Source organism: Agelaius tricolor, unplaced genomic scaffold, assembly GCF_023055355.1.
Source record: "Agelaius tricolor isolate 1412-34295 unplaced genomic scaffold, bAgeTri1.0.p SCAF_37, whole genome shotgun sequence".
Classification (NCBI taxonomy): domain Eukaryota; kingdom Metazoa; phylum Chordata; class Aves; order Passeriformes; family Icteridae; genus Agelaius; species Agelaius tricolor.
The window spans coordinates 4591928-4613718 of NW_027269297.1; the positions used below are offsets into that span (position 1 = coordinate 4591928).

General features: G+C 57.0%; 1 protein-coding gene across 26 annotated transcripts in view; it reads left to right on the plus strand.

Moving 5' to 3' along the window:
* The first annotated feature begins 17119 nt into the window (after positions 1 to 17119).
* The window catches only part of GRIN1 (glutamate ionotropic receptor NMDA type subunit 1), a 40090-nt gene continuing 35418 nt past the window's right edge, over positions 17120 to 21791 (plus strand). For 5 of the 26 annotated variants that reach the window (XM_071453730.1, XM_071453732.1, XM_071453731.1 and 2 more), the window contains exons 1-2: positions 17138 to 17489; positions 21289 to 21423. In XM_071453730.1, coding sequence (XP_071309831.1) covers positions 17232 to 17489; positions 21289 to 21423 — 393 coding nt within the window. In that variant the 5' untranslated portion in view covers positions 17138 to 17231. Of the gene's footprint in view, positions 17490 to 21288; positions 21424 to 21791 lie in introns of all 26 variants that reach the window. The other 21 variants (XR_011683596.1, XR_011683597.1, XR_011683598.1 and 18 more) reach the window with 13 other exon arrangements.

Here is a 21791-nt window from a genome sequence, read left to right on the forward strand (position 1 = left end):
TCACACTGGAAAATCCCATTGTCACCCTCCATTTGTCCTTTTCTTTGACCTGCTTTGATGTCCTTTGGGATTTTCTAACCTTGCACCCACCCCTCACTCACCAAAAAAAATTAAGCAGAAAAAGCTTTGCTGGAGAATAAGTGAATTTGTAGTGAATTTGTGCCTTGAGAAAAAGCTTCACATGGAATGACAATGGGTCTGGCCATTGGATAAACTCTTGGTCAGTGGTAAAGTGTGAAGATAAACAAAAATAAGAAACAGAGCTATCAGTATCTGATGGTGAGAATGGCTGAGACTTTGCTGGGGATTTGCTGTAGAACTTTCAGTGAACAGATCAGATGCCCTCAGGTGCTACTAGATAAGAGTTGGGATTTGTTTGAAGATCTAAATGTGTAAAGTGGATAATTTAAAGCCAACAGGCCCAGAAGATGGGATCCCTGGCATGCCAGCAGGTCCCAGCACTCAACTGTCCCTTTTGCTGGAGCCATTTAAAAGGATAAATAAGATTGCTAATGGGAGTGGAAGAGGCTTAAGCTAATCCTGCTGTGTTTCCTGATTCCCTGATTTCTGCCCTAACAGGAGAAAACTCCTCTTGCTTTAGCAATAAAGGAACTGGTAGCTCTGAGCTCAGGCTCTGCTCGAGGTACCCAGAGTTTTCTCTGATGGATGTTTGCTCATCCCGAGGGGCTGTGTGGGACCAGGGTGGGAAGCAGCAGGGAGCAGCAGCCCGGGTGTGTTTGTGGCTCTGGGCTTGGGGTGCCCCTGGAATCTGGTGAGCAGTGCCCCCTGACCCACCCACACCAGGGACCAGCTCTGCCCTGGAGCTGCCTCCTGCTGTTTCTCCATCACCATCTCTGCCAAGCAAGGCACTGGGGGCTCAGGGGGCCCCGCTGCTCCCGGGATGGGCAGGGCCAGACTCAGCCAGGATCCCTGGGCAAGCTCATGGAGATGGGGCAGGGCTGAGGTCCTGAGGGAATCAATCTGCAGCTCAGAGCCCGGATTTGGAGAGGGGATGCAGGGTCAGACACAGCCCAGCAGCTCCATGGGGAAGGGGCAGGGGAGCTGCAGCTGGGCAGGCAGGCAGAGCCCAGGGCAGCCAGGGCAGCAGCATCACTCAGGACAGGGCTGGGGGCCAGAGCTGAGCTGAACTGGGGCTGCAGGAGGGGGGGAGTGCCCCAGGTGAGGCTGGTCAGGGCCATTAACACCCGACAGAGTTCTGGGTCCCTGAGAGGCTCAGCTGTGAGCTGGGCAATGCTCCTGCTGCAAGCTCCTGCTCCCTGTCAAGTTCCTCTCTGGAGGTTCCCCTGGCTCCTCAGGAAGGAGAGCATGGACCAGTTCCAGGATCCCTTCTCCTGGCAAGAACACCCCACAAAACAGTGAAGAAGAACAAACAGGGAATGAGATTGGTTTTAAAAGACATTTAATAGTGAAATATTGACAGAACAGACCAGTGTGAAGTGGTTTGCACTGGAAAATAGACATAAAATTACTAAACCATCAATCTCCCAGATTCACAGGTCCTCTGCACACTCCCAGAGCTGCATCTCCTGTGCTTTTGTGTTTTCTAATAATTCTATTCCTCCCTCTCCCCCACTGGGACACAGTCAGGCAGGTGCTGCCTCTGGATTTGGATTAAGGGTCCTTTTTGTCCAGGAATTTTGCAGCCAGAAGTGCCTGTTCAGCACCAAGCACAGACAAATCTCCCAAGGACCTCCAGGATCACCGACTTCCAAACCTGCTGGTGCCTCCCATTGCTCTCCTGAAGGAGCCCCTGCCCGTGGCTGCCCCTGCTCCCCCAGGGCCGTGGCCAAGCTCCCTCCTGTCTGGTGCCACAAAACAGGTCCCAGATTCATTTCCAGTGAGGTGATGGAGGCAGCAGTTGTTCACTCTCCGTGGCACATTTGTCAGCCTGTGATGTGGCTATGAAGATGAACAGCAGAATAACTGCACATTTCCCCTGGGCTGATCGATGAGCTGAGAGCTCCTGAGGCTGAGTGCTGCAGCTCTGGGGAAGCTGGTTTTAAATTGCACGGGTTGTAAGTCACAGCAAATTAACAGATTCTTTTTAAGTACCCAGAACATCTGTTCTCCTCGAGGAGAGACAATCTGTGTTGGGGGAACAAGTGCTGTGTGCTCGGTGTGAGGCACAGGGGTGCTCCTGGGTCAGAGCTGTGCCAGCAGCCCTGGGGACACTGCTGGGACTGGGTGAACTGGGGGGAATGGCTCTGAATGAGTTAACTGGGGGAAATGTCCCTGAGCTGGGCTGCAGGAGAGCACCCAGGCGTGGATGGTGGATGTTGGATGTGCCCCCGCGGGAAGGAAGCTCCCAGCTTGCTCATTCAGAGCTCTGTTTGCCCACGGGATACCCAGTCCTGGTGCTCTGGCACTGCTGGGCACTGCCCACGTGGGGAGGAACCCCCCCATGCAGTGGGAGCAGAGCAGCCCATTCACCCCCAGATGTACAAGGGCAGGGGGAACCCATTAAAGGAGGCAGCTCCAGGGGTGACACTGGCACCAAGGGTCACCCATCCTGTGTAGCCATTTTCTGAAAAATCCTTTCCTTAGCATTTTTTCTCCTGAGAAGCTGAGAGGCCTCAGGAACAAAATGTAACCAATGGTTATCTGCTGCTGTGGAATGCAACAGGTGCATCTGGGATTGGTCTCATGTGGTTGTTTCTAATTAATGGCCAATCACAGCCCAGCTGTCTGGACTGTCTGGGTCAGTCACAAGCCTTTGTTATTCATTCCTTCTTTTCTATTCTTAGCTGGCCTTGTGATGAAATCCTTTCTTCTATTATTTTAGTATAGTTTTAATATAATATATATCATAAAATAATAAATCAAGCCTTCTGAACCATGGAGTCAACATTCTCATCTCTTCCCTCATCCTCAGACCCCTGTGAACACCACCACAATCCTGAACCGTCCTTGTGGGAGAGATCCCTGTGGCACAAACACATGGTGGCACTTTTCCAGTTTTCAGAGTGCTGAAGAAGGGCAGCAGCTACAAAGGGCACAGCAGAGAGTTTGTTCCAATCAGATTTATTTCAATCAGGTGTTTTGCATGAATTTTGTGTGTCTTGGTTGCCCTGCTGCCACTTTAACCTTCAAACAGCTGAACACTGCTGCATCAATGGATCCTACTCCATGTTCAATGAGCTAAAAGGAGCTGCTTTTAGTTCTAGATGGGAGAGCAAGATCCATCACCGCCTCTGAAGTTCAAGTCATTCTCTGTTGTAACATTGTAGGATCGTGTGCTGCTCATTCTTTCCAGAGAAATTAATTTTGGCTTTTATATTTACCCAGTGTCAGAAAATGCAGCTCCTGCAGGATTGGAAGGCTGTTGCCTTCGTCACTTTCTCTTTCCTAATGTGGAAACAGCACCAAGGAGAGCGATTCGTTCCTGCCCAGCCTCAGCTGCTGTGTGGGAGGTGGGAGTGGGGGAAGTGAAGCTTCTCCTTCAGTCAATGAGCACCCGAGGGGGCAGGAGGAGCCCATCCCTGATGACAGAGCCTGGGCCCTCGGGTGGGATGACTCTCACTGAATCTCAGAGGGCTCCCTGTGCCCCCACACCCACAGGGAGTGTTGGAGTCCCTCAGGTGGGACCAAACCTTTAAAGCCGTCGGGTCTGAGCAGCACTGCCAGGGCACCACTGGCCCCTGTGCCCAGGTGCTGCATCCACCTGGCTTTGAAATTCCTCTGGGGATAGGGACCCCCTGCCCTGGGCAGTTGTGCCAGGCCATGGTCACCCTCCCAGTGGAGAAATTTCCCCCAATGTCCACTCTGAGCTGTTCCCTCTCCTCCTGTCCCTGTTCCCTGGAGCACAGCCCGACCCCCCTGGCTGTCCCCTCCTGCCAGGAGCTGTGCAGAGCCACAAGGGCCCCCTGAGCCTCCTTTTCCCTAGGCTGAGCCCCTGCCCAGCTTCCTCAGCCTCTCCTGGGGCTCCAGCTCCTCCCCAGCTCCCTCCAGCCCCACTCTGGCTCTGGGTCCCTGCAAAGGGTGCTGGAGGTGCTGCCCATCCCAGCTGCCCCCAGATCCCTCTCCAAAGGGAGCACAGAGGGCTTTGAAATCACCCTGAGCCCTTTGGGTGGGTGGGACTAGGGCAGGTGGCTGCAGTTTTGTTAATACCTCTGGATAACAAGGACTCCAAATTCAGCCATTTCAGATAAAATCCCAAATCCTGGCAAGCGCTTGCATATGTCCGGAATATTCTATCATTATCTAGTGAAAGACATCATTGCTCAGTAGTTGAACCAAATTTTCATTTGAATGCAGCTCCTGACTATGGGGGAAAAATACAGTAATAATATTTTTCTGAAAATAACACAAGAAAGAAAAAGAAATTGCAGTTTGGTGAGATCTATAAATTGTTTTTCTTACCCATAAAGATGGAATGTTTCTTTCACTTTGAGAGAAACAGATTGTTCAGTACAAAGACTGATCTGTGCCGCCACTCAATGAATGTTTCATTGCTGTCCCATCGATCCAAATCCACTGGAGTTGAACTTCCCAGGACAATAACTAAGAAGCACAAGCCAAAGCAAAATTCAAGGTAAATGGGTTGGTGATTTAAGCTCATTAGTGCAGTCAGACAAGGAATTAATTGCTCCATGTGAACTTTAGGGTGCTCTCCTACACAGTCAATGCAAACCCTCTCTAAACACTGAGGGGGTGTGAGGAGCTTTCCTGAATTCCAACCAGAAGTTCCCTTCCAGCCTTAAAAGGACAATAAAATTCCCACTGAGAACCTGCTCTGTTCATGAGACACATTTCAGCACTGATGTGCTGTCAGCTGTCTCTGCAGAGCTCCTCGGGATCCACCCGAGGGATGCTGGGGATGGCTCAGAGTGAAAAATCTGCTTTTTGACCCTGCCTGGGAGTGCAGGGATGTGGGACTGCCAGAGCTGATGAGAGGGGTTAACACAACAGGGGCTCACTGGGAATGTTTTCTCCTTTTAAGGCTTGAAGGGAAGTTTTGGTTGGGATTCAGAAAAGCTCCTCACATACGCTCGCTGCTTAGATAACTGCAGTCCCAGTCAACATCTGACACACAAAAGGGCCCTGAACACTGGGTTCCAGCTCCTGTGGAACACTGGGACCTGGAAACCCAGGATGAAAATCCGCGTTCTGCATGAAACAGGGGACGGGGAAGAGGGAAATTATTATAGGACAACTTTCCCTTAATGAAGTCACTTTTAATGGGGATGCACAGGGCCCTCCCCTTCCTGCGGATGCCCTCCGTGGATCTGGGGGATGTTCACCTTCCCCAGTTCATTAAAGGCTGCTGCATTTCCCGTCCCCTCCTCGGAGCTGCCCGGCAAGGGGGGCTGGCCCGGATCGGGGCAGGAGGGTCCAGTGCAGTCCCGTTCCACGGCCACTGGAGCTGCCGGGTCCGGCCAGCCGCTCCCGGAGTGACCGCTGGAGAGCACGAATCCCGCCACTGCCAGGTCCTCTGCGAGAACCCCTGGGTAGTGGCTCCGTCTGCGGCGTGGTAGCGCAGGCGAGAGCAGGACTGCGAAGCACTGAGGCGAAGGAAGGAAGGAGTGGACACACGTGCAGATGCTAAGGCACTTTACGGACTCAGGCAGGGCCAGTAGCGGTGTCGGAGAAAAACCATTAGGGCGGCACCTATAAAGAGGAAGGGCGTGACACGAGGGGACACGAGGGACCAATGAACGCAGCCCAGGGGAGGAGCGAGGGACACAAGTGAACCAATAGGAATGGCCCAGGGGAGGGAAAAGGCTCAGGGGACAAATCATATGTTAGGTAAGGGAAGACTGACATAGAAAGTTCTCGAAATGAAAGGGGGTTGGTTACAATCATGGACAGGTAACTGGCGGGAGGAACGAAGCATTACGAGGGAGAACATGGGGGGAACCGAGGGTCAAACCAAATCTTAACTTATAAAAAAGAACCAACTTTACAATAAAACCTGTATAAACGACATAATACTACAGTCCAGCTGGGAGCAGAGCACAGCAAGAGGTTCTCCCGAGGGAACGGGAGGGAGGTGTTCTCCTGCGAGAACGGGAGATTTCTCCTGAGGGAATGGGAGGTGTTTTCCTGGGGGAACGGGAGATTTCTCCTGCAGGAACGGGAGGTGGTGCCGGTGTGAAGTCTCACCCCGGGCAGCAGGGCCGGGAAGGCCGCTCCCTGCTCGGCTCCTACGCACGGGCAGCACCGAGCTGGCCCCGCCGCAGCCTGGGAAGGACCCGGGAATTCCGCTGGACGTGGGGCCGAAGCGGCTCCTTCCTCTCGAGGGGACAGGAGGCAGGGCTGGAACAGGAATTTAGCCACGAGATGGCACCAGGCAGCTGCCAGAGCCGCCGGAACAGCGGGGACAGGGGACAGCACGGACAGCGGGCAGCAGTTCCCTGGCGGGCTGTGGGCAGGAGCTGTTCACTGACTGCAGAAAGTGTGTTTTGTGTGTTTTGACCACACAAATCTGGGCTGGCGCTGCTGAAGGTGCCCGGGCTGTGCTGGCCCCAGGATCAGCTTTAGAGGCCATCCCAGAGCAGACCCGGCCCGTAACACCCTGTGTGTCACCCCGGGCCGCTCGGAGTGTCCCACAGAGGCTGCTGGAGCACAGAAACATCCGAGATGAGAGGCATCGACTCGGTCCAGGCAGGGCAGGAGTAATTTCCCACTGTCGTCTCCAAACCATTGTGGTTTTCAGCCCCGAGTTTTGAGCTCCTGGATCCTGTTTTGGCTGCAGGATAAAAGGCACCTTCACAAAAATGTTGAAAGGTTTAGGATGCTTCCCCTGCTTAGGGAGAGAAACTCCCTACATTTCTCTTAGAGAGAAAAGCATTTAGAGAAATCTCTATTTCTTCCCCAAGCCCAGAGGGGCAGAGGAGAGCCACGGGCTCCCACAGCCCAGGAATCTCTGGGAAGGGGAGCCGGAAGGAGGAGCCCTTTATCCTTTTGCTCTTGAGCCCCAAGAGTCTCTCAGGCTGTAACTCAGCAGCAAATCCCTGCCTCGGGCAGGGCCAGCCAGGGCAGGGAGCCAGAGCAGCGACACTCCTGGGCAAAAAAGAATTTTCTGGGGAGGTGAAGGGAAGCTCCCAGCTCCAGACTGGATTGCTTTTCCCCATTGCTGGGCCTGATTCCTGGTGCTCCGTGGAGGAATGTGAGGTTTGCCCCACTGGGATCTGTCCCTGCTCAGTTCTGGGATCCTCCTGTTCCGCCCCAAGGCAGCTGCACCTCAGCTGAGCACTGAGCTGATCAAACAGGGACAGGCAGCCCTGGGCCACAGCCATGGTAGTGCACAGCTTTGCTGCAGCCAGCTGTGCTCCTGCCACATCTGGATGGCTGCCACAGCCTTCCCTCAGCTCCTCCTAAGGGCTGCACTGTGCCAGGGGCACAGGAGCTCCTGGGGGCTGCTCACAGCTGTGGCCACTGAGGCAAAGGCCAGGCTGTCCCTGCCACGTTTCAGGTGATGCACATTGGCATTCAGAGCTCATTCCCTGTGAGCTCTGATTGTTGCAGTGGCTGCTGTCACTTGCAGCTCAGGCAGTGAGGAATGGGAGACACCAAACTGGGAGCTGAGCTCAGCACACATTTCCAGGCAGCCACCCTGGTGACAAGTGACACCGTGTGAGCTCTCCCTCCCAAAACCACTTCCTTTGATTGGAGTAGTCTGGGCCAAGAAAAGGAACGCCTGGAAACCTTCCCAGCCTTCAAGCCTAGGAAGGATTATTTGAGAAATGAGCTGTGTACCCCAGTGCCTGGAGATCCCTCAGCCCTTCTGGAAGGCTCTCCCACAGGTGCAGGCAGCAGTGGGGGCACCAGGGATCACCTGCCCCTGCCCAGGGCTCACTCTGAAGCATTTCCCTGTGTCTCTGACCCAGCCCTGCAGCTGAGCTGAGTTTCAGGACAAAAGAGGGAAGGCAGGGAAAGTGTTTCTGTGTGTGGGAGGTGCTGTGGGCTCAGCAGGAGCAGTGGGGGCACAGAGGAGCAGCCCTGGGGGTCCCAGCCATGTGTCCCAGGAGCAGCCCTGCCAGTTTAAGGTGCTTTTACTCCAAGAAGGTCCCACCTCTAGAGCTTCCCTTCATAAATGAGCCTGGAACTGTTCTGCCTTGAAGATGGGAAGCTATGCCTGTGGCCAGACCCTTGCTGGGCTGCCCAAAAACTTCACCCAGGACTCCTGAGTGCTGCTCTTGCCTCCAGCCTTTGCAGCCTGGAACCACCAGAGCCAGAGGTTGGTCTTTGCTCTGGTTGTGCACCATATCTGATGTCTCTCCATTTGGGAGGACAGTATTCTGCCCTAGGAAATACTGAGAAATGTTGCAGGTGAGTATCACAGCACTAACAGCCAGATTTTTTTCATTTTAATTTTTATTTATAATTTTCCCATTTAATTTTTTCTTTTATGGAAACAAGTAGCACTGTTAGTGAGTAAAGCACAGGGGACTTAAAGAGCCCCAGGGCCCCCAGGCAGTTCTGGGCACTTGTGGGAGCACAGAGTCTGTGAGATCCTGCAGAAGGAGCCCTGCCCAGCTCTGAGTGCCCGTCAGGAGAGCCCTGGCTGTCAGTTGGTGCTTGGGAAGAGATCTGAGCCTTCCTCCACTTGTTCTGTGGCTGCATCTGCTCACTGTTCCACCAGACAAGTGCATGCTAGGGATAATTAGCATTAATGTGAGATCCTTTTGTAGGCATGATCTAAGGGGATAAAAAAGCAAGGCCCGTGGAGAACAATAATAATTTCTATTAGATGAGTTGATACAGCTGGAAAAAAGTGGATGAGCTTTCAGGTATAATAGCCCTCCTTCAAGAATAATTAGGAATGTAATTGGGAACAGCAGAAAAACACAGAATCCTGAAATAGCTGGGGTTGGGAAGGAGTTTTAAAGCCCATCTAGTCCAACCCTCCTGCCACGAGCAGGAGCATCTTCAACTGAACCAGGCTGCTCAGAGCCACGTCCCATCTGATCTGCACAGCTGCTCCCTGCAAGGGGGGCTGATGGTGACCCCTTCACCCTGCAGGGAGCAGACAGGGGACACAAAGGGCAGGGGGGATCAGAATCCAGGAGTGGCACAAGCAGAGCAGACCTGAAGTGCTGACATCCACAGGAGGTGACTTGACCCATCCATTGCTGGCCCCTAAACCACTCCCTGGCCAGGCTGTGTCTGAGTCTAGCACTTTCCTTTTAAGCTCCTATCTGACCCCTTTTCCAAGTTTGATGGAATTTATGAGTGGGCAGAGCTCAGTCAGGCAGAAGGGAAGACACAATGGGAGACAAAGGGAGCCCTGAGGTGCTGCTGCATAAACCCAGCAGCAGCAGCAGCTTCCATGGCATGGAGACCAAGTATTGGTTGTCAGAATCTCTATGAGCACTCATCCTTTTTGTTCTGCCGTTTTTCCTGAGATATCTTCAACATCCTTCTCCTAGGATGTTCAAAATATCTTGCACACCTCTTGTACACTTACAGGGGCAAGCAGGAGGGCCAGGGCACCCTGGGTTCACCCCCCTGGGGATGCACCCCCAGCAGCAGGGAAGCATCAAAGGTTGTTCAGGGCATGACAGGGGAGTCTGTGGACACCTCTGCTCCCCAGGACTGGGCTGGGGCAGGGAACAGAACTCAGGGAGCCCTGGGTGTGTGAAGGGTGCCCAGCAGCCCTGGGGCTGAGACAGGCAGACGCAGGTGGGATTAATGGGCCAGGACAGGGGGCTGAGGGTACCCCAGGGTGACAACAGCACCAGGACCCTGCTGAACAAGGCAGGAGCTCCCCAGATATGCAGGGATGTGGCTCTGCCTTGTGTGGCCCCAGGATGGGGAATGTTGGGATGAAGCTCATCCCAGGCAAGTGGGGAAAATCAGGGGCAATGCAGAGATTTCCTTCTCATTCCAAACTTCCCAGGAGTGCTGGGCAATGACCTGCAGGGGACTGTCCCAAAGCAGCTGGGACACAGAAAGGAGGAGGCTGGGACATAAATGTTTCTGTAAATTCTGTGAGCTGAGCACAACGAGGTGTTGGTGAGGTAGCTGTGGCTCCTGCAGCTTCTCTCTGTGTCTGCTTTTGAGACACTGAGAGTCTTTAGAGCAGCACACAGCAACCCCAGCAGCACAAAAGCATCTGTCTGAGTTGGGAATGGTGCCTTTGGAGGCACATGGCTATCACCTGGCAGCAGGTACAAACCCCCAGCTGCAGAAAGCTTCAGAGTGAGCAGAACTGAGCCCCTGAGGCTGGAATGCTCCATCTCCCTGACACACACAGGAGCAGTGGTTGTGAGAGAGGATTCACCTTCATTTCAAAATGTTGAAAACATTTTGAATCCCTTGAAAAACAAGGAAAGGAGAAATGTGTTTCACTGATACTAGAGATTCTTCAAATGTCTGGGATTTTCCAGCACATCTCTGCATTAGATCAGGGGCTTGACCTGGGGACTGAAATGGGAAGTGAAGAGCAATTCCCAGGATGGCACGAGGAGGATGAAGCCTTGAAGGACTGGGTTGTTAGACACAAAGACCACAATATGGAAAAGACATTAAGCTAGAGAGAGCATCCAAAGAGGAGCCTTGAGGGTGGGGAAGGGGCAGGAAGAGAAGCCTGATGGAGGGAGGAGTGGCTGAGGTCACTTGGTTTGTTCAGCCAAGGAGAAGGGAGAGATCAGACCTCACTGGGATCTTCATCATCCTCACAAGGGGCAGAGCAGGGTCAGCTCCCATCTCTGCTCTGGGACAGGGACAGGAGCCAGGGCACGGCTGGGGCTGGGCCAGGGCAGCTCAGGCTGGAGCTCAGGGCAAGGCTCTTCCCCCAGAGGGTGCTGGCACTGCCCAGGCTCCCCAGGGAATGGGCATGGCCCCGAGGCTGCCAGAGCTCCAGGAGCCTTTGGGCAGCGCTGCCAGGGATGCCCAGGCTGGGGCTGCTGGGGGCTCTGGGCAGGGACAGGGGCTGGGCTGGGGGATCCTGGTGGGTCCCTCCCAGCTCAGGATATTCTGAGATTCCCTGATCCATGGCACTTTACCCCAGGCAGCCCCAGCTCTGTGTTTGCCTCTTTGGAAGCTCCCTGTGAGACTGTGCTTTCCACAAGGGCTGACTTGTAAGCACATTGCAGGAACCTTCAGGGAAGGAGATGAGATTAAAGCAGTGTTTTCTCCAAAACCAGTGCTGCCTCATCATGTTTTACTTGGGCTTTTTTAGGCTGGTTTCATAATAGAACTTGTGTAATCAATCTTTCTTTCTGTCCTCAGCAACGAGATTTTGATCTCCTATCAAGCATCAGTCACACAGGACAGGAGGGCACAGCACTCTGGGGGCAGGTTTGTCACCATATTCACCATATTTTGAGCTGTCACCACCACTGATCTGTTCTGGTGGTGCTGGAGCCCAGCCAGCCTCCCCCCTCCTGGCGTGAGGGACCCAGTGCAGCACCAAGTCTGCTGCTCCTGCCCCTGAATGCCACTTTGTCACCACGGGGCCAGCCTGGCCTTGGGCTCTCTTGCTCAGCTCCTCCCAAGGCTGTGCACATCTCACTGGTCACCTTTGGTGTCTTTGAAAGCCACATCTGGCAGACTGGAAAGCCACTCTCAGTTTCCTGTCCCCCTAAGGTCAGGAGGATTCACGGAGGGCTGCACAGACTGGAGACCCCCTGGAGCTCCTGGAGCTGTGCAAAGACAGGAACATCCAGGAGCAGGGTGAGGGGCTGGGAGACAAGGGAGACAAGGCATCACCCCCTGCAAGGGGACAGAGCCACGTGTGGCTGGGCCACAGCAGGGCTGGGACACCAGGGATGCTCTGTGGTGGCTCCTGTGAGGGCACAGGAGGCTGGGGCACGCAGCCGAAGGAGATGTCTGCTGCCTCCCCCCAAGGGTGGGTCTCAGATGGGAACTGCTGCGTGTTTGTGCACCCATCATTGGGAAAACAATGTCCTGCTTTTGTCTCTGGAAGGGTTGCAAGTTCCAGAGCACCTCAATTGTCATTGACCCCTTTTTCCTTCCTCCATTTCAGCCTCACTGCAGCTCCAAGAGGTTGGAAATGCCCAGAGATCTCCCTCTCCCCTTGATTGGGCACAGCTGTGGCACCTCTGCCCAACAGTGGTGCCTGTCACCACCTGGGCTCTGCTGGGGACAGACAGACACCTGGAGAGGCTCCTGTGGCCCCTTTCCCAGGGAGTGTGGCCCCTCTAGCCCCTCCAAACAGGGGATGGTTTCTGCCTGAGCAGGTGCTGCACAGGCACCAACCACCACTCCTTGCAGTGGGCAGGATGGAGATTGCTGCTGTGCCCCAGGGTCCCCAGAGAGTCCCTGGAGAGGGAGGTGACATTGCTGGTGTCAGCCCTGCTGTGGGAGGCAGACAGCCCCATCCCACTGGGGAGCTTTCCTGGGACACCCTGAGCATGGTGGGGGCACCAAGGGCTGCAGGGGCTGATGTTCCCCATGTGCTCCATCTCCATCCCCTGGCCCAGGCTCCAGCCTCCTCTGAGGAGGAGAAGGGCAGGAGATCCCCAGGCAGTGACCAGGTCTCTGAGGTGCTTTCCAGCCCCTGCTGTGTGGCAGTTCCAGGGGACTGGAGTCCCTGAGGACAAACTGTCCAATCTCCTGGGACACAATGTGCAGGAAGCTGAAGCCCAGCTTTTAGCTGATTTTCCAGCAGAAAATTGGAATGTTATCAAAATGAAATTTTCCCTACAGTGCATTTCAAACATGCAAATCCTGGTTTTCCCTCAGAAAGTGTTCGCAGTTGAACTTCCCACCCCTCCTACAGCACATCTGACTGTGTTCCTGCACCTTCAGCTCCCTCTGGTTGCACAGGATCTGGTCTGGGGTTTCTCACCATCTCTGCCTCCAGCCACTGATGTTCCATGTCCCATCCTCTTACCTCTGCCCCCAGATCGCCCTGCCTGCCCAGGAACCCCTCAGTGTTCCAGGCTGACTGCTTGCCCCTCGTTTATCTCCCCATCCCTGGTGTGCCCTGGGGGAAGGCAGAGCTTTGCTGGGTGCTGGGAATGTCTCTGCACAGGGGAGACACCTCCATTCTCATCACCTGCTGGAGGGTGGTGCTGCAGCTCCTGTCTGGGACAGCAGGGGCTCCAGATGTGCCAAACACTGCTCAGGAGGGTGGCAAAGGCCTTGGGGGCCTGGAGCTCCTTCCTGTGGGCACTGCTGGGCAAAGGCAACACGGGTGCCCATGGGCACCTGGAGCAGGAAGCTGTGTTGCCTGGGGACTCCAGCAGCCACTCCTGAGCTGCAGACTGGGCTGGCTCAGTCCCTCTCAGCTGGGAAAGCATTCAGGAAGAGCAAGGGACTGAGGGACTGCAGTCCATCCTGGATCTTGTCTGGAAAAGACCTGGAGACCGGGCTTGAACACACAAAAGCAGCCAAGGGGCTGCTCAGACACTCCCCCCTTGGTTTCCACCCCGTTGCTCCCTGCAGCTCCCCCACCACAGGAGCAGAGCCCTCGGGCACCTTCCCCTGCAGACTCCAGTCACTGCCTGTCTGTCTGTGGCTGATCCTGTGACAAGGACATCCTGCTGTGTCCCAGCTGCTCACACAAACCACAGTCCCCAGAGCACTGGCAGCGAGGACACACTGTGCCAGCCTCCAGGAGGGTTGTGAGGAGCTGCTGGGGCCCTGCACCCCCTGCCTTGTCCCCTGTCCTTGCCTAGACCTCAGGCTGGGGTTTGGTGCTGTTGTCTGTCCCTGTCCTGGAAGGCAGCAGGCTCCAACTGCATCCAATCTCCCCTCTGCTGGAGCAGCTCATGAGGAGTTTTTCCTCCAAATATTCTGAAGGGTGGTTTCTCAATTTTTTCAGCCTCTTTGTAAAGAATGTGACCCCCAGATCTGCCAGCAGCCTTCCTGTGCAGGGTTCCCCAGTGGTGTCTGCAGCGGCTCAAGTCTTTGCCAGCTGCTCCTCTGACTCCTCAGGGTGAATCCAAGGACAACAATGCCACCTTTTTGTTTGGAAATTCATGATCTCTGACCCCCAGGTCAGCATTAGAGACCACAATTACAGTCCATGTCTCCATTGGATCTGCAGTCCTGTCTGAAGAGCAGGACCAACAGTTCTTGCTTCTGCTTTCATGGCTCTGCACTGGCTGTCCTAAAATACATTCCAGTTCTGTGCTTATCAAAGAACCCAAGTGATTTGGCATCATTATTTGCTGTCTTACAGATTTTATCACCAGTGATTGCTTCCAGAGCAAAGGCAGGAATACTGAAGTGGCAACTGCATTGCAAATCCTTTCATCCCTGTAGGAACACCCACATCCCATGGCAGCTCTTCAGTACCAGGCCTTGGAGCTTTGCCATGGGCACTCTGCGTGTGCTTTGCTCCATTTTACACCTCAGATTAACCTTGCAGCTGCATACAGGAACCATTTCCACAGCCTGGATTGCAGCTACTGCTCTCAATTCCATTTCTGCTTTCTCAAAAGAAGAATTGCTTGGTAGCTCCACAAGAAGTGGCACAAATTGCATATTCCTAATACTTAATTTCATCTTCTATGAAATTCCCCATTGCCTTTTCCACCACCGGGACTGATGCCTCACCCCGAGGCAGGTGAAGTTTCCAGCTGGGTTCAGTGCTGCTCCTCTGAGGTCTCCAGGTTTTACACTGAGTCACTGGCCATGGGTGGAATTACAGCACCCACTGGTGAGGGGACAGCTCACCCACAGCCCTCCCATGCTCGTGTCCAACCCCTGCATCCAGGAGGTGCCACATGAAGAGCAGCATCACGCTGCAGTAATTGCTAACAACCTGCCCTCAGCCATGGCCAAGGAGGAGGCCACGACGTGCCAGGAGCAGCGACAGGGAAAGGAGAGAGCAGCCCTGGCTGCCAGGAGCAGCTGGTGGAGGTGGCTCCCACCTGGGAAAGCCCTGCACACTCCTCTGCCTTCAGAGCATCAAAGAGCCTGAGGACACAGCGAGAGGGAGACTCATGGGGTGACAACATCTGTGCTGGCTGTGCCTGGCTTGGGGGCATTGTCACCCGGGCTGCTCCTGCTGCCAGCACAGCCATGGGGGCAGGACCTGAGAGGGAAGCAGGCTTTTCTCAGGTCTCCACAACTGTGCCAGAAACAAGAGTCTCTGGAGACAAAAAATGAATGGAGACACAGAGGGAAGAGCCTGCCAACATGGTAGGCTCCATCTTAAGCATGGCCATCCCACACTCCTGGGCAACACAAGAAGGACTCAATAGCTGCACTCCTTTTCCCTGCAGGGAACTCCAGGTAATGAGAGGGAAAGAGCTCTTGCACTCTGAATAACGTTTCAGAGCCTGCCTTTTTCCTTTGTCTTCTCTGCCAAGCCACCTGCTGTGGCCAGGTCTTGACTTTGTTATTCTACTGCCATCACACCCACCAGGATCCAGGTCTGTACAGCCCACTCCAGAACAGTTTCTTCCCACAAAACCCACTGCAGGTGCACCTGGTAGCAGAGGAAGGAATGAAGTCAGCTCTGCACACTGAGGGTAGGGCTGCAACCCTCTTTGGCTTTCACCCTCTGTCCCTTCAAGACAAACCCACACAGTGTGAATCCAGCCAGGCCCTCAGCTCCATGTGGGCAGGAGTACCAATGACATGGGGACACTGAAAAGGGTTAAGCTTTCCTGGAAGTCTGTTCCAGGAGCACAGCAGGGTTGGTGTGGAGCTCCATGCCAAGCACTGCAAGAGTTAAGGCGAGGTGGGGCCATTTTCCTTCTCTCAGGGAGCGCATCACAACCTCCATGGCTTTCATTACCTCCCCAGGCCGTGGTCTGCAGCTTCCTCAGAGGGTCTCATGGCTGGAAGAGGCTGCAGAGCCCCGAGCCCAGCACGCTGAGCCCTGCAGCTTTACACAACGGCCATTTTGCTCCTGCAGCTCCTTCCGAGTGCATGTGGGCAATGTGGGACACAGGCAAAATGGTTTCCATGGCAACTCGCACTTCAGAGATGCCAGTGAGAAAATTTGCGTTGGGGGAAAATATTCTGCTTCAACTCACGTTGCAAAGGAAGGACAGAGGTGGGCTGCAGCAGCACCCCAGAAATGGCGGTATAAAAATATCCCTGGTGGTTTTGGTTGTGCAGTGCTCGGTCTATTCCCTGCCCGGGCTGGCTGTGCCGTTTGCCCCATGCAGTGACAAAGCAACACCCTCTCACTACCTGAAACGCGTTGTTTTTCTCCAAAAAGGCCAAGTGGCAGGTCTGGGGAGCAATGTGCTGTTCTGGCCACCTCACCCCTGTGGCCCTGGAACGGGACAGACGCAGTCCAGGAGTGAAACTCAGTCTCTTTCTGCCATGGAGCTGGACTGCCCTCCAGATGTTGGCCACTGGCTGCTGTGCCTCCATTTCCTTAAGGGAGGCTAATGGTAGCCCAACAACAGGTAGATTATGAGAACCCCAAGAGATCTCCTCAGCAGAGAAATCTTAAGGTTATATCCCAGCGTAATTTGGTGTATTTAACGGAGGGAAATGGCTCGTTGCCCTGTGAGCTAATGTCTGGAAGAATGGTGGCTCTGTCTGGAGGGACAGAGTGAAGCCAAGGAACCATGTTCAGCTGAGCGTCAGCTGAACATCTCTGCCCAGGAGCTCTGCTGGTCAAGGGAGGGTTCCCCAGCGCTGGAGTGCACACAGACCATGACAGAGTCCATGTCACACACAGCTGTGCCCAGGCAGAGTTGCGGAAGTGTGCTTTTCAGAGGTGCTGCATAACTGGCAATATTGGTGTGGAGAACAAACCCATGGACCGTGTCTTATCCCCAGTCCCTGTTTGCCGAATGCCCGGTGCATCCGTGCCTCTCGAGGCAGCGGGAATGCCCTGATCCCGAAAGGGCACTGCAGGTGAAAAGGGGGGAGCGGGACCCCCGGAGCTCAGCCCCGCAGCCCCCGCACAAGCGACTCTCGCAGGAGCTGCGGGACGCACCCGCACCCCGCAGCCGCACGGGGCCGGCGGGACCCGCGCCCTGCCAGCGGTGCCACCGACCCCGCAGCGACCCCGCGCACCCCGCGGCAGGGGAGGGAGGGGAGGGGGGCTCTGCCGCAGCGCCCGGGGCGGGCGGGGGTCCCGGGGGCGGGCCGGGGCGGGCGCTGCGGCAGCGCGGGGCGGGCGGGGCGGGGCGCAGCGGCGGCGGCGGCGCGGGCGCTTCAGCACCGGGGAGAGCGCCCGGCAGCGCCCGCAGCGCCCGCGCCGAGCGCCGGCACGGCCCGGGGGCCGAGCCCGATGGGGCCGCGCTGAGCCGGGCGGGCGGCCCGCGGGGCGGGCGGGCGGGCGGGGGGCGCGGGGGGCCCGGCGGGCTCCGGGCCGCCCGTGGATGAGCACCATGCGGCTGCTGCTGCTCGCCCTCCTCTTCTCCTCGTCCTTCGCCCGCGCCGGCTGCGACCCGAAGATCGTCAATATCGGCGCGGTGCTGAGCACCAAGAAGCACGAGCAGATCTTCCGCGAGGCGGTGAACCAGGCCAACAAGCGGCACGGCACCTGGAAGCTCCAGCTCAACGCCACCTCCGTCACCCACAAGCCCAACGCCATCCAGATGGCCCTGTCCGTCTGCGAGGACCTCATCTCCAGCCAGGTACCCCGGGACGGCGACCCCCTCCCCGCCCCGGCCCCGGCGGGACCCGAGCGGCCGCCCCCGCGGCCACCCCGCCCCGGTCCCGCGGTGCCCCCCGGCCGAGCCGAGCCGAGCCGAGCCGAGCCGTGCGGGGTCTGCCCGGGCCCGGGGCGCGCTGCCCGCATTGCAGCCTTTATGTAAGCGCGGCCGGCTGAGCGCTCCCCGCACCCCCAGGCACACCCGGGCACCCGCAAACAGCCTGGGCACACCCGGGCACCCACAGACACCCTGGGGCACTCACGGGCACCCACAGACACCCTGGGGCACACACTGGCACCTACAGGCGCCCTGGGGCACTCACTGGCACCTGCACAGCCCCCAGGCACATACAGGCTCGCGCACACCGCCCAGGGCACGCAGGGCCACCTGCAGCGCCCACCCGGGTCACACATGGGCTCACACACACGCCTCAGAGCATGCACAAGCTCACACACACACGCCCCATGGGCATCACACACCCCCGGGCACACACGGGCTCACACCAGCACTTTGGGTCACACAGGGGCACCCCCCCAGCCCTGGGGCACACACAGGCACACACACACCCCCCTCAGGGCACACAGGGATCACACACGCACTCTCGGGTGCACACAAGCACCCACAGGCACACCAGGGCACACATGGGCTCACACACGAAGCCCAGGCAGGCACAGACTCACACACGAAGCCTGAGCACATATAAACTAACACAGACACGGCCCTTCAGCACACACAGACTCACACATGAAGCTCAGACACACACAGGCTCACACACAGCCCCTGGCACATACAGATTTACACACAAAGCCCAGGCATGCACAGATTCACACATACCAGTGCACACACAGGCTCACACACAGCCCCTGGGCACACACAGGCTCACACATGAAGCTCAGTCTCACACAGGCTCACACACACACCCAGGGCACACGCAGACTCATACACAAAGCCCAGGCATGCACAGATTCACACACTGGGCACACACAGGCTCACACACAGTCCCTGTGCACACACAGGCTCACACTCTGGGCACACACAGGCCCCCATGCCCTGGGTTGTGCACATACATGCCCAGCCAATGCTGTGCATGCACACAGCAATGTGCACACACACCTACACCACACACAAGCACCATGGGCACACACAGAGCCAGGTGTGAGCACAGGCACCCCCAAACGGGGGGGGACACGTGGGCATGGGGAGCACCATGCATGCACACAGATTGTGCCCTCACACACATGTGGGAATGTTCATGGGCTGCACTGCATATGCACACATTCCATGCACACACAGATTCCATGCACACACACACACACACAGACACACACATTCCATGTGCACACATTCCATGCACACACATTCCATGTACACACAGACACACACATTCCATGTGCACACATTCCATGCACACACACACACACCGTGTGCACACACAGATTCCATGCACACACATTCCATGCACACACACACCGTGTGCACACACACATTCCACGTGCACACACACACACACACACTCCATGTGCACACACACTCCATGTGCACACTGCACTGCTGTGCAAACATGGGCTCACACACAACACGTCTGCCTTTGTGCCAGCCTGCACAGCTGCTGTGACACTTGGACACACACATCTGCGTGAGGGACCTGGCACACCCACTGCCACACACACACCCGGGACAAGGGCACACACGGCTGAGGGTGCAGACACACAGGCATGGCACGCACAGACACACGGACACACAGACTCAGGGTGCACACCTGCACAGACACACGGACACACAGACCCAGGGTGCACACGCACACAGACTCGGTGTGTGCTGTGTGTGACTGTGCACAGAGCACAGAATGCTCCTTGCTCCTGTGCCCCGGGTGACTCTCAGCGCACCTTTGGGTGCAGCCCGAGCCCCCGGTGCCGGCGGGGGCAGCCTGGGGTGCCCCGGACAGCCCTGGCCCGGCCTCTCCACCTCCCCTGCCCTGGGTGCAGAGCCCAGCGAACCCCCCAGGCCGTCAGTCGGGGCCATCGGGGGACGGGCGGGCAGGTACAGACCCCCCCTCCAGCCCACCCCGCAGCCGCGGCAGGTCCGCGTGGGCCCGCGCAGATGGGAACGCGCCCCCGGGCCGCACGAACGGAGCCCGGGCCGCCCCAGGGCGCAGGGAAACGCGTGTGGCACCCACGGCCGGCAGGGCAGGGCGCTGTCAGCGCGGGGCAGAGCTGACCCTTGGCGGCTCAGCCTCCCGCCGTGGCGGTGCGGGGTGGCCGGGCCAGCCCTGGGGAGGTGGCCGGGCCGGGCAGCGCGGGCTCTCGCCGCTGTCCCCTGGCAGCGGGGGAGGCTCAGCGGGTCCCGCACTGTGCCGAGGCTCCATTCAGCGCTGCCGGCCGATGGATGCCCGTGGCCGTGCCCCCTCCCCGCCTGGTCCCCGCGCAGCGTGGGGACGGGCACAGCCGTGCGGGAACAGCGCGGCCGGGGCTGCCGGGGCGCTGGGCTCGGGGTGCCCGCTCTGTCCGACACGCCGGGGCTGTCCCGGCCGCTGTGCCCCGCTCGGTCCCCGCTCGGTCCCCGCTCGCTGGCGCCGTGCCCGAGCGGGGGCTGCGGGGCACAGGAGGAGCTGGCAGCCCGCGCACCCAAAATGGCTCCTGCCGGTGCTGCGGTGCGCCACGGCACAAACCGAGCCCCGCACGGCCCCGCAGCTGCCCCCGAGCCTGCTCCTGCCCCAGCGCCCTGCTGGGTGCGGGTCCTCACCCCCTGTGTCACACCGGGCACCTCTGCCCAGGGTATCCCCTCCTCCTTCATCCCCAGGACCTTCCCAACCTATTCTCTCGCAATTTCTCCATACTCCCACGTAGGGTCTCCAGCCCCTGGCCCAGCTCCCTATGCACCCTCAATTTACTCCCTCCCAATGCCAAGCAGGATCCTCCCTCTTCCCCCAGACCCCAGGGGCCCTTCCCCAGGCAGGCTCCATCCTCCTCTCCTGTCCTGGCAATCTGTCCCTCCAGCCCAGGCGCTGGGCACATCCTGGGGCTTGGGCAGATGCTTGGAGAAGGAAGAGTTATTTCCTCCAGACATCAAAGTCCTTGCACTGATTCGCCCTAGCTGGAGATCTGTCACCAGCTGGGGACATTCCTTGTGCTGCGAAAGGACATTGGTGTAATAAAGGATCCCCAGGGAGTACCCAGCTCCCTCCTCTCCCTTTGACACAAAGTAGGATCCTGCTGGAGACAAAAATCCCAGCCCTGCTGTAACAGCAGAATTTTGCCGAGATCCTCCTCTCGCATTTTGGTATAGCCCAGATCCCGGCTCCTGCCCCCGCCCTCCGGGCTCTGCCATTCCTGTGCCCAGGGCCAGATGGCTGATGCGCTCCCTGGCTCCGCGCTCCCGCTCCCGCCACAGTCCCAGCTGACCACTTTGTTCCTAATGGTCCTCAGAGGGGAATTACGACCGAGTATTAAATGTGTGGTTAAAGAAATCGCATTACACAGTGTGACTGGAAGGGAGATGCTTTCCTTTAATCCATGGCAGTTATTAGTTTAGCGAGCGGAGCGCCTGGGCACGGCATTCCATTAGGACGGAACCCTGAGCAGAGCCATCCCCTCCAGCCGGGGCACAGCACCCCTGCTCCCGGCACAGCCCTTTCTTCCCCATTCCGAGCCATTGCAGTGCCATTGTCATGTTAACGTGGGGCTGTTTAGCATTGCAGAAAAGAAAAGGGGGAAAAAAATCATGCTCGATGGCCGTTGCGCTCCCGTGAAATAATGTTTGTGTCGTGTATCCTGTCCTACAGGTCTATGCAATATTAGTTAGTCACCCTCCTGCTCCCAACGATCACCTAACACCAACACCTGTATCATACACAGCTGGCTTCTACAGGATCCCTGTCATTGGTCTGACAACACGCATGTCTATATACTCTGATAAGGTAACTGATGCATGCTTCTGGTACCTCATACATGTGCTGTAAATCAGGAGTGCCCGGCAGGAGGGCTCATGATGTCTGCACTCTCTGTGTCTGTCCGTCCGCCCTCTCCAGCCCAGCCTGCAGCTCCCTCTCTCTCTCTCTCTCTCTCCCCTGCATTCCAGGGTACATCATTTTTTTGCAGCTGCCAGTGCTGACCTACATAGCCCCGGATGATTTCTGCAGCGCTGCTGTGCCAGGCTGCCGAGCTCGCTGCTCTCCAGCCAGGGCAGAGGCACAGGCTGTCTCCTGCCCTGCTCTCTGCTGCCAGCCAGGGGCTCCTGGGGGCTGGGGGGGCCTGGGAGGGCCAGAGGGTCCTGTCAGAGCCTGAA